Here is a 12215-nt window from a genome sequence, read left to right on the forward strand (position 1 = left end):
GCGGCCAACAATTGAGCTGTGTCTCATATCGAACTTAAGTGGCAGTAGCAGCAGCAGCGGCGGTAAACATCGAGGCCTAACATCAACCATCGAGCTGTGTCCCGCATCGGTCCAGTACTAATGGCAACAGCAAGCATCATGAGCAGAAAGTTTCAGGCATGCTCTCTCTTTCTGCTGCTGCTGCTACTCAGTCAGATTTCTCATTTTGTTCGATGCTCAGATCGGTAAACATATATGTTTTTAGTGTTTTAAGTGTGGTCACATCAGATCAACATCAACCAACATGACTTCATGCGGCAAGGAAGGCAAAGGAGGATCGAAGCGTATCGCAAGGTTCTACATGACAATATCCAGTGTATCAAACTCGCTATTCGCCGTTTAGCTCGACGTGATGGTGTCAACGAAAACAACCAAAATGAAAACAGAAATAAGCAGCAGCGGCTCCGAAAAAGCTACCGCTGCCAAAAAAAAACAACAGAAGTGAATTGTTGTTTTTGTTGCTCCATAAAGTTTTACGCGAGTAAATATGTCGGAATATATGTTACGCAATATGAGCGCCAATCTCGTAAACGTGCCTCGGAGCTGAAACAACTTTCTATCACTGATACCGAAAGCTCGATTGTAACACTGGTGAAATGAACAAAAAATACCCAACAACCAAACCAAACGGCCCTTTTCAGGGCCATCAGATCATTATCAAAGAGTTTAACAATTTATTTTTTCAAACATCCAAAATCAGCCTGCGACAGATAGCCTAACGTAATCCTACGTCAACTATGCGGTCGTGTCTCGGACACAACCTTCTGTGACTTTTTATGTTTCATCTTTCTCAATGTAAATTTTTTTTTTTTCAAATTTCTCAATTTTTGAATCGTGAGTTGAATGGTCAACTTTGTGAATTTTCAATTTTGTGATTTTGAATTTAATAAATTTTACGTTTTCGTTTTTTTTTCAGATTTTTCAAAAATTTTTGAATTTGAAATCATAAATTTTGAATTTTTATACTTTTATATTTTTCTATTTTCCCAACATTTGTTCTTATTTTCTATTTTTTTTACGTTCTAATCTTCCAAATGTTGAACTTTTTCAAATCTCACATTTTTTGCATTACTTTTATTTAAAGATATGATTTTTGATTCTTCCAAACTCAAACACTTTTAATGTTTCATTTTTATTTCCTAAATATAAAATTTTCCAAGTTTTTCAAAATCTGTATACTTTGAAATTTTTTAAATTTTAAAAATTTGCCTCTATATTTTTTAAAGTTTCTTTCGAGTTTTAGTTTTTTCTTCAATTTTCTATTTTGTTTACGATTTTTTTTTCTAATTTTTAATTTTTTCTCAATGTTCTAGTTTTTTTTTCAAGTTTCTCATTTTGAATTGTGAATTGAATGGTCAACTTTGTGAATTTTCAATTTTGTGAATTTTTTTTTTTTTTGTTAAATCGTTTATTTTTACAGGCTCAGTTACATAAGTTTAAAGGAGCCAAACTCCTATCTGTATAGTTACAAGTATATATAAACATTTTTCGTTAATTCTAATGTTAATGAAGTAGAGAACCGATTACTCGCGGTTTGCTCGAGTTTAGAAGGGTGACATTTTTTCTTCAGGAAAAGGATGGGATATAAGGATGTGTTGACAATGTTCACACTCACATTCGCAATCACATTCATCATACTCAACTCTTAAGCCTATCTTATATCTAATATGTATTTACATTTCACCTAATTCTATTGTTAGTAAGAAGGGATTTGATTTCTCGTGAAGGAAAAGGAAAAGGAGAATATAAGGACAATCACACACGAAGATCGATAGCTTCTACGAAGACGTATATTTGGGGCATGCAATCAAGTTCTAACTGAGCCAACACATCTCTCACCGGCACATTGGGCTGCCTTCCTCTAGCCCGAAGAGAGTTTTCTAAATTCGATCTGGCAACAAGATACTCTTCGCACGACCCAACAACGTGTTCGATGTTGTGGTAACCTTGGCCACAAGCAGATATTGCCATCGGCAAGATTAAAACAAAAGAGTAGCGCGTCTAACGAGCAGTGATTGGACATGAGTCGAGAGAAGGTGCGAATAAAGTCCCGACTCAAGTCCATTTTTTTTGTGAATTTGAAGTTAACAAATTTTACACTTTCGTTTTTTTCGGATTTAAAAAAAAATGTCATGAAACTTTTGATGTTTTTTTTTATTTTTTGAATATACAATTTTTAAGGTTTTCAAAATTTTTATGTTTTAAAATTAAATTTTTTAATCTACATTTTAAAAATTTTCTTTCAAGTTTTTTTTGACGTAGGACTACGTCTTTCATTTCTATACCGGGGTATAAAATCAAAGTTTCGAAAACGAAAGCGTTACGCCGGAGACCGAGATTTTGAGCGTTAATAGCTCCTAAACAACTGAACGAAATGGTATGATAAACACTTCATTCGAAAGATAAAATGTCTACGCGTTATATACTTGTTACTTTTTGATCCAAAAACTTGTTTCAATAGTCTTAAAATTGCTTTCAAAACAGGCTATTGAAATCACCAATCGGTATATAAGCGAGCGGCGCTCGGGAATCCACTCAGTTCTAATTGAACAGCGATTGGAGCATGTTGTCGCTGTTGCGGTGAAGCTCTTTATTTATCATGAAAGCGCGGATGAACGGTGTCACCAAGAGCCTGTTTGTGCACCCTAGGCCAGAAGGGAATCTATCAGGAGGAGAGTGATGCCACAAACGGTTCCCTGGGAAGACATCGCTACACACACATACACGCGCGGCTATTAACAGGTGGTTATCGAGTTGGCATTAACCACTGGTGGGCTTCCAGTATCGAGGAAAATGTGGAAATATCTAATCGTTACTGAAAATAATCTGCCAGTTCCTTTGGGAATTTTCAAAATATATTCATGTGAAAGAGTTTAATTGAATGTTTTCTATCCATGTTACACTGTGACCAAATATGTTTCAACCAAGTGCTATTAACAGGTGGTTATCGAGTTGGCATTAACCACTGGTGGGCTTCCAGTATCGAGGAAAATGTGGAAATATCTAATCGTTACTGAAAATAATCTGCCAGTTCCTTTGGGAATTTTCAAAATATATTTATGTGAAAGAGTTTAATTGAATGTTTTCTATCCATGTAACACTGTGACCAAATACATTTGGTTTTGTGGTTTTTCAATCAATCGCAATTAACAGGATAGCTTCAGAAGATTATTCTTCCCCATCAGTAGGATATTTCCGTATCCAATATTGTATGCGCCCGCAATCGATTATTGCTCAGTCGCCGAAAGTTCCGAGCTCAGAGAGTTCATTCCCCTCTAGTTTGCCTTCCAAATTGCCATCGTAAACCACACCTTCTCTCGATTCAATCACACACAAAAAGCATACTTAAGCGATATTCTGGTGGTGAGACACATTCATTTTTCGTGAGGACATCGACAAGACAACATCGTTGCCTAACGTGCTGGAGGAGGTGGATGGCGAAGGATCGACACATACACGCGCAGAACTCTTTCCGTTAGGATGCCATTCAGCATCGAGAAAGTTCCGGAAAGATCTAATCATTGCTGGAAAATAATCTGCCAGTTCCTTTGGGAATTTTCAAAATATATTCATGTGAAAGAGTTTATTTTAATGTTTTCTATCCATGTAACACTGTGACCAAATACATTTGGTTTTGTGGTTTTTCAATCAATCGCAATTAACAGGATAGCTTCAGAAGATTATTCTTCCCCATCAGTAGGATATTTCCGTATCCAATATTGTATGCGCCCGCAATCGATTATTGCTCAGTCGCCGAAAGTTCCGAGCTCAGAGAGTTCATTCCCCTCTAGTTTGCCTTCCAAATTGCCATCGTAAACCACACCTTCTCTCGATTCAATCACACACAAAAAGCATACTTAAGCGATATTCTGGTGGTGGGACACATTCATTTTTCGTGAGGACATCGACAAGACAACATCGTTGCCTAACGTGCTGGAGGAGGTGGATGGCGAAGGATCGACACATACACGCGCAGAACTCTTTCCGTTAGGATGCCATTCAGCATCGAGAAAGTTCCGGAAAGATCTAATCATTGCTGGAAAATAATCTGCCAGTTCCTTTGGGAATTTTCAAAATATATTCATGTGAAAGAGTTTATTTTAATGTTTTCTATCCATGTAACACTGTGACCAAATACATTAGGTTTTGTAATTTTTCAATCAATCGCAATCAACAGGATAGCTTCTGAAGATTATTCTTCCCCATCAGTAGGATATTTCCGTATCCAATATTGGATGCATAAAACCTTGTGCCTCCAACGTAACGCTCTCGTTTTCGAAGTTCTCCAAATATTCATTCATTCAGAATGAATTCAGATTCAACTTCATACAAATGATCTCTAAATCAACGATAGTCCTACGTCACCCTTGCGGTTATACCATAGATATAACCCACTTCCTGTTTTTCTCTCAATTTTCCATTTTGTATACGATTTACGTTTTTTCATTTTCTAATTTTTATTTTTTCCCCACTTATTTTCTATTTTTATATATTCCTGACTTTTTTAGTTTCTTAATATTTCAATCTTCTGAATTCATTCCTGTATTCCTTTTTCAAGCATCTGATTTTGTTTTATTTCTACAATTTCAAGGAATTTCTAATTTTGTTCTTTTCCCTTTTTTCCTATTTTCTGAACACATAATTCTCCTTTTTAAATTTTGAAAATTTATAAATTTTTGAACAATTTTCTAAGTCTTTGTGAATTTCCAATTGTTTTAAGTTTTCATTTCCTGTATATATGATTTTCAAATTTTTTATCGTTCAATTTGCAGAAATTTGCATGTTTAAATTATTTTTTTTCTAAATATTTTTTTTTATTTTTATAATTTTGACAATATTTAATTCTCAAGGTTTTCAAATTATTTGGATTTCGCGCTATCAAGTTCTCAATTGTTTTGAATCTTCAGAATAGAATTGATTTCGCTTATTTTTCGCATTCTTCGAAGTATTCTAAATGTTCTAGATTTTCCGATTTTTTTCATTTTTTCTAAATTTACAGATCACATAAATGATGCGAAATAAAATGTATGACACCATTTCCAAAGAATGCGTGTCTCTAAGGTCTGAATTTAAATGTTAATGAATGGCAAAAATCTTGAACGAGGGACAACAAGCTTCAATCTACTGACATTAGGGTTTCTGGAGGCCGAGAAAAAACATAAATGTAGCCATTAATCATGCGGCAAAAATTCGAAACACGATTTAGCCACTCATAAATGTCATCCAGGTAACAAAAGCCAACAAACCGATCGCAACAACTAATACCGCCCATCGAGAGGTGAATCTTTTTGCCATCGTCATCTCCACCTCCGGTGGTGACACACTTGATGATTCGCAAAGAGAACTTTCTTCCCGCATTCTGCGCATTCATTCAGAGGGAAATGCAGCATTTTTCCTAGAAGGCACACACACACACACACACATCATGCATCACGGACCCGAGAGTCCATGAATCCGCAACTCTCCAGCTGCGCTGAGCCAAGGCAAGGCGACCCGCACCGGTATGGAGTGTGCAGTAATGTCACTCTGTTGCACAATGCACCATCGCCGCCGACCGGGATATGGATAAGGGGTGACAACAGCAGGGAAGCTTTCCATTTCATCACCTCTTTTCGTGAGCGGGAATTCTGTGGGGGATTGAATTGTCTGCATTTCTGGATGATTTGGCCTCGTCATCATCAAACGACGGAGATGTGTCAAAAGTGAATTAGATCGACCGCAAATGAAGATGGAAGCCAAGTTTCTTTTTTCGGCTTGCCCAAATTGAGAAATGATGCGTCATTTCAGGAGCAGATGGCTCCTGTTTGTTCTTGACTATTATTTGTAATGTCAAGAAAATCTAAATGATAAATGTAAATGAAGCACAAAGGCTCATGAAACAGACGCACATCCAATCTCTGGAGAAAAAAATATTGAACAATTTAATTTGTTTTTTTTTTCATAGCAATGATGACACAAGTTTTTACAAAAATTGTTCGTTGATTCATTAACTCACAGTTTTGGTTCGAGAATTCTCACTCCAATAAAGAATACAGTCAATTATTTTTCTTAATAATTCAACTATTTTTAGAAAGAATAATTACAAAATTACATCAAACAGTATCCTTTACCTATATTTAGTTAAAATTAGATTTTTTTTTTATTTAAATCGTTTATTTTTACAGGCTCAGTTACATAGGTTTAAAGGAGCCGAACTCCTTACTGTATTGTTACTAGTATATATACATTTTTCCTTAATTCTGATATTAATAATATAGGAAACCGATTACTCGCGGTCGACTCGAGTTTAGAACGGTGACATATTTTCTTCAGGAAAAGGAGGGGATATGAGGATATATTGACAATGATCACACTCACACTCTCAATCACACTCATCACACTCAATTCTTAAACCTATCTTATATCTAATATGTATTTACATTTCATCTTATTCTTAAGAAGGGATCCGATCTCTCACAAAGGAAAAGGAAAAGGAAAAACTAAGGGTGTAAGGACAATCACACACGAAGATCGATAGCTTTAAGGAATACATATATTTGGGACATGTAATCAAGGTCTAACCGAGCCAACACGTCTCTCACCGGCACATTGGGCTGCCTTCCTCGGGCCCGAAGGGTGACTACTAAATTCGATCTGGCGACAAGATACAGCTCGCACGACCAAACAACGTGCTCGATGTCGTGGTAACCTTGGCCACAAACACAAAGATTGTTGTCGGCAAGATTAATACGAAAGAGTAGCGCATCTAACGAACAGTGATTGGACATGAGTCGGGAGAAGGTGCGAATAAAGTCCCGACTCAAGTCCAGACTTTTGAACCATGGTTTGAGGCTAACCTTAGGGATAATCGAGTGGAGCCACCGGCCCAATTCATCTTCGTTCCATTTGCGTTGCCAGTTAACTATGGTATTTTTGCGGACTAAAGAATAAAATTCATTGAAGGCGATTTGACGCTGATAAATATCGCCTTCAATTGCACCTACCTTTGCTAATGAGTCAGCCCTCTCATTACCCGGAATTGAGCAATGTGAAGGGACCCAGACAAAGGTATTGTCGCCACAGCACTATCTTGGAATTCGTTCGTCAGTTCAACGAACGAAATTTCCAACGAACGACATGTCAAATAACCAACCGATGTCATGAGCAGCAGGCCAGTCGATGTGCTGATATTCAGTTTGTTTTTGTTTACTTTCTTAAAAAGCAAAATATTCCGAAGTAGTTTGCGATTAGAAGCATTTTCGGTTAGTTTTGCTCTACAATCTGTTCCAAAAGTCATTATTGAAGACGTAATTGAAGGTAAAATTTGTCTGCTTAGTTGGATGCTGAAATTATTGAACCATTCAAATTACACACATTTCAGATGGCCGATATAATCATTCTTTCCGTTCGCCAACAACAGGCCAGTCCTGGAACCGTATACCACGCCCTTTATGGACACTACTTTTTGGGTATTTCCCAAAAGAATTTGGCGATCATTTACGGAAAAAGCCTGTCCACTATTTATGGTTGGATTCAAAAGTTTGAAAGCGAGGGACTTTACCGAAGGAAAAAACGAGCTCAGGTCTTCAATAAGTTCCAGTCGGAAATGCGACAATGGTTGGTGGAGCTTTATTGCAAGCATCCTCTTTTATTTTTGGACGAAGCCAAGGAGATGTTCCAGGCACATTTCCAGATGACAATAAGTACTTCATCCGTCTGTACTATTCTGCACGAGGCAGGCCTGTCGTGGAAAACCATTGAGAGAAGAGCTATTCAAATTCGTATGGAAGAAATAGTGCGGTTTGTGAATGAGCTCCTCGCCATACCATGGGATATTTTCAATTTAGTTTTCCTCGATGAGGTGAGTATTGACAATAGGGGCACATTACGTCAGAAGGGATATGGTGTCGTAGGAAAAAAGTTAATTTTCAGAGGAGAATTTTGTCGCCGTGCTCGTTCATCGTTCTTATGTTTCCTTGGCGCTGATGGAATCCTGGATAGATTCTGGACTGAAGGCACTTTTAACAGGCTAAAGTTTTTCGAATGCTGCCGAGAGTTTGCCTTGCGGAATCCTAAGGTTCAAAGATATCCAGGATTCCATTCAGTATGGATCATGGACGGTGCGAGGATTCATTGCGACGCTAATCTCATTCGCTATCTTCGATCCATTGGGATCATACCCATATTCCTTCCGGCGTACTGCCCCTTTTTCAATCCCATCGAGGTGATCTTTGGCCTCGTGAAAAAACGTCTTCAGAGAGTACACCGGGAAGGTGAACAAATTCTGGCTGAAGTATGTGAAGCTATGAACTACTTCAAAGTTTATCCTTGCCAGAAACTGTTTGAACACTGTGGATACTTCCCTGGAGGATTTTTCAGCCCTGAGAAAGGCTTAACGCAAGATCCAAATGAGGTCGATTTGAATATTGTTCCCAATTAATATAAGAGCAAGTTTTGAAACGTTTACTGTTAACAATAATGAACTATCTGAAACAAATAAATAAAAACTCATGAAGACCGTGAAACTATTGCAAATAAAACTTATTTTATTTATTCAAAACCGTAAAATCAAAACAAGAAAAACACTTTAAGAGTGATCAACATCGGGACAATCAGTTACTTTCTCCGCCAACACTTGGCTCACTTCGGACTCTTCTGGTCGGATTGCTGATTGCACTGCGGTGATAAAATCTCCAGCGGCTAATCCTTTTGTTATCATTGCTTCGAGCTTGCGGGAAACGTTGTTAAGTATTCCAAGTGCTGCTGAAATTTCTTCCCTTATTTCAGCCGCTTCTTTCACCCAACCAGCATTCACAGTATGAGCCACTGTGACACCCCGATGTACTGACTGCAGGCGGGCTGCTTCTGACACATTTGTCCATCGGAAGTATTTGGCGAGCTCCAAAGGCGGTGCGGGATCAATTTTCAATTGCTCTTGCTTGTGAGCAGGCGAAGAGTGGATGAAGTTGGCCCACAACATCCACGAGCTTTGATGTCCCTCTAAATCCAAGTGAGTTTCCTTAAGCTCTTTAGCCAAAGCAGCACAATCACGGGTCGAGTGGGCTCCGGCTCGGTCTGAGTTTGTTGGCGTAATGAGCGTCTTCAGTACCATTTGGTGCGGATGCACCACTTTCTTCGTTTTCAGCTTCCTCCGTCGTATTATCGGGCAACAATGAGAATTCGACATTCCTCGAGTTCCCATCGTCAGAGACCTGGGTCGTATCCAACAAGGATTTCGAGAATCTGAAAGTTCCCGACGATCCAGCCACCGGAGATCCCGCTGTTTCCTGCTCCAGGAACTCTATTCCGTCGTAGCTGCAAATAGTTCAATTATGTTGAAGATCATCCTATTTTTTTAATAGTTTGTTACTTACTTGTCCTTGTTATTATCCATGTTAAACTGGAACTGGAGGATTAATGTTCTTCAAGCATTTTTTTTTATTTACCACAACGAGGTGAAACAACGAAAATGTAAACAACAACAATAACGTTGAGGTAAACAACTAACCATGGTGCACCAATCCATGCAGGTTGTTTTGTTTGTGGTAGTCGTCTTTTTATTGTACAAGATCAATAAATGTCAACAGATGAGCATTTCGCATAAACATTCATAGTGTAAAAAGTAGATTTTGCTACGTTTTTTTAGCTGCATGAGTTTTGATTAAAAAAATCTTAATTCCGTTGCTTAAAAGCAAAATTTGAGAGTAATCAAAAATAATTGCCGTTTTTCATGCTTGAAAGAAGGACTACCATGCATCTAGAAACTATGGAACTTCGTTAGTCAAACGAACGATGTTCGCTTCCAATTTTTCTCCGGATGGCCGATACAAGATCAATAAATGTCAACAGATGAGCATTTCGCATAAACATTCATAGTGTAAAAAGAAGATTTTGCTACGTTTTTTTAGCTGCATGAGTTTTGATTAAAAAAATCTTAATTCCGTTGCTTAAAAGCAAAATTTGAGAGTAATCAAAAATAATTGCCGTTTTTCATGCTTGAAAGAAGGACTACCATGCATCTAGAAACTATGGAACATCGTTAGTCAAACGAACGATGTTCGCTTCCAATTTTTCTCCGGATGGCCGATACATTGTCGGAACAAGTGCTCATCGCAGGCTTTATACTCTGCGATTAATCGTTGGTAGCAATCACTCACGATAAAGCTTGCATAGTAGAAGCATTACGCTGGAGAGTACAGGCATCAGCGAATTACTGCTCATACTGCTCTCTTGAGATCTTGGTAGCTCACCGTTCAAAATATACTCTCTGTGGGAGATTGACGAGTGAAAGAGTGTCGCCTGCTGATGGGGATGTCAATAAATCCGATAAGAGAAATATACCTATTCATTGATCGCATGATGCGATTTTTTACCATCACTGGTCCGCTTACCCGGTAGCAGACTCATTAAAATTTCATTAATCTTTTGACGATTTCATTAATCTCCTCTCCTGTTTGAGGAGAAAGAAATTTTCCTCGATCTTTAATGCGAAGCCGATAAACAGAACAAAACAAAATAGAGTTACCAATGTTCTACGATTTAGTTGGGAGAAATTTCAATCAACCATAATCTTTGCTAAAGCTGCCGGAAAGGTGTGCCCCTTGAAGGTTCCGCCGACAGAAGAATAGGGACCCTTCTCTGTCTCAAGTGGAACGCCATTTTCTCCCTCTCTCTTTTTCAAAAGAAAGATTAGATTAAATTTCGCAAATCTTCCAACTCCCCGGCGAAAGTTTCTCAACCGGGAGTGGGAAAAAGAAAGGCAATGAAATGTCATGTTGGGTTTTCGCATTTCTTTCTTTACCTTTTGCCTCAAGAAAACATCTGTTCTAAGAGGAATTATCCATGTAATGTACGTTACTTTCTTCGTGTTTTTCCGTTACCTGCGCCCATTTTGGGCATTTGCAAAAATTTCTGCTTGTGTACAGTCCCACAACACACGAGAATGTGCATCCACAAATGGATGTGGGCTGATGAAACGAATTCGAAATTATGTTGCACACGAACGCGGGCAGGATAAATTTGTATCGCGTTTCGAACACCAGAACAAAAGAGAAATTAATTAGGAGCGAAAGTAGTAAAAGCCATCGTAAAAGTCACAATATTTCATCTCTCGAAAGAGAACCATCCGTCGAGGGCTCTCGCCATATTTTTTTTAATGGTATGCACATCGTTTGTGTGTACAAACGATTATTATTGCCGGTCTCGTTCCGGACGGTCGGGCGTTGGTTTTGACACATTTTACACGGCCCGGTTGGGTGATGAATTCGATAGTCACGCCCAAGTCCCGGTATCGTAGACAGTTCCCTAAACCATCAAGGCCAAGGGGAAAATCAATCAGCAGGGGTAGCAAAAAGTACATCTTTTCACCTATCAGTCTGTGTGTTGTTGGCTAGATTCACCCTAATTTCAGTCTAACTTATTGGGATACATATAACCCAGAACAAGGGACTCGGCAGTGCTCAATAATGTTTTTAGAAAATTCTTCGTGGATCGAATTATTCAAATACTGATTCGTGCAAACGTTTTAAAATTCCCGCTACAATTTGAATTTTTACGCATCGTGTGGACAAATGTCATTTCACATACTTTTTCTATTTGTTTCTCATCTGTCATCCATAATTTTCCTATTGTAATTTTTTATCTATCTTCCGTCTTTCTTCGTTTTTCGTCTCCCGCTCGCATCCGTCAGTTTGTGTTTCCTTTGGCTCTCCTTCATTTTGGCACATGCTTGTAATTTGCAAAAGTCTATTCGATTGGATGTTCAACTATATCTACTCAAAGTTGTTTGTCCTTTCCCGCAGGACCTGTACACTAATGATAAACCAGGGAAATTGATACCTCGAACATTCTTAGCGGAAGCTTTTTAGCTCGAAGGAGATCCGTCAATCGATCGGGACAACGTTCGGAATGAGAAGTAAATGCAATATCTGTTTTTCAAGTATCTTTGTTGGCTAGACCACTGTTGAAACGGAGAAAAGAGCTGAAGATAGTCGTATTTCAATCAACGCCTGCAGTCGGGTTTTCAAAAGCCAGTAAAAGATCTAAGTGAAATTAGCGATCTTATGACATTTGTCCTTATGCTTGTAAATATTATAGGGTGCGCATGCAGAGCTCTCTCTTATGTTAATTGTGTATAATTCTTCTATTCATACGTCGCAAAAAATATGGAGGAATAGGAAAATATATGAATAACAAAT

The 12215-nt window shown here is 38.2% G+C and overlaps 3 protein-coding genes across 4 annotated transcripts in view; 1 reads left to right on the forward strand and 2 right to left on the reverse strand.

Annotated features, from left to right (window-relative positions):
• The window catches only part of LOC129762175 (mitochondrial cardiolipin hydrolase-like), a 332776-nt gene that overhangs the window by 269367 nt on the left and 51194 nt on the right, over positions 1-12215 (reverse strand). The window lies entirely within an intron of this gene.
• LOC129762180 (uncharacterized) lies at positions 7400-8503 on the forward strand. Its single transcript, XM_055760207.1, has 2 exons — positions 7400-7879; positions 8354-8503. The coding sequence occupies exons 1-2, from the start codon at positions 7400-7402 to the stop codon at positions 8456-8458; spliced, it is 585 nt and encodes a 194-aa protein (XP_055616182.1). The 3' UTR covers positions 8459-8503.
• The window catches only part of LOC129762178 (uncharacterized), a 3734-nt gene continuing 61 nt past the window's right edge, over positions 8543-12215 (reverse strand). The window contains exons 1-2 of the mRNA XM_055760204.1: positions 9393-12215; positions 8543-9333 (exon numbers count right to left, since the gene is read on the reverse strand). The exon at positions 9393-12215 is cut by the window's right edge and continues 61 nt beyond it. Coding sequence (XP_055616179.1) covers positions 8606-9220 — 615 coding nt within the window. The 5' untranslated portion in view covers positions 9221-9333; positions 9393-12215 and the 3' untranslated portion in view covers positions 8543-8605. The remainder of the gene's footprint in view (positions 9334-9392) is intronic.

Source organism: Toxorhynchites rutilus, chromosome 1 (genome assembly GCF_029784135.1).
Source record: "Toxorhynchites rutilus septentrionalis strain SRP chromosome 1, ASM2978413v1, whole genome shotgun sequence".
In the NCBI taxonomy this organism is placed as follows: Eukaryota; Metazoa; Arthropoda; class Insecta; order Diptera; family Culicidae; genus Toxorhynchites; species Toxorhynchites rutilus.

What these genes read in the sequence shown, in the direction of transcription:
- LOC129762180 (XM_055760207.1), top strand. Translation starts at nt 7,400, where the DNA reads ATGGCCGATATAATCATTCTTTCCGTTCGCCAACAACAGGCCAGTCCT. An exon ending in ATTTAGTTTTCCTCGATGAG is followed by an intron (nt 7,880 to 8,353) that starts GTGAGTATTGAC and finishes TATCCTTGCCAG; the next exon opens with AAACTGTTTGAACACTGTGG.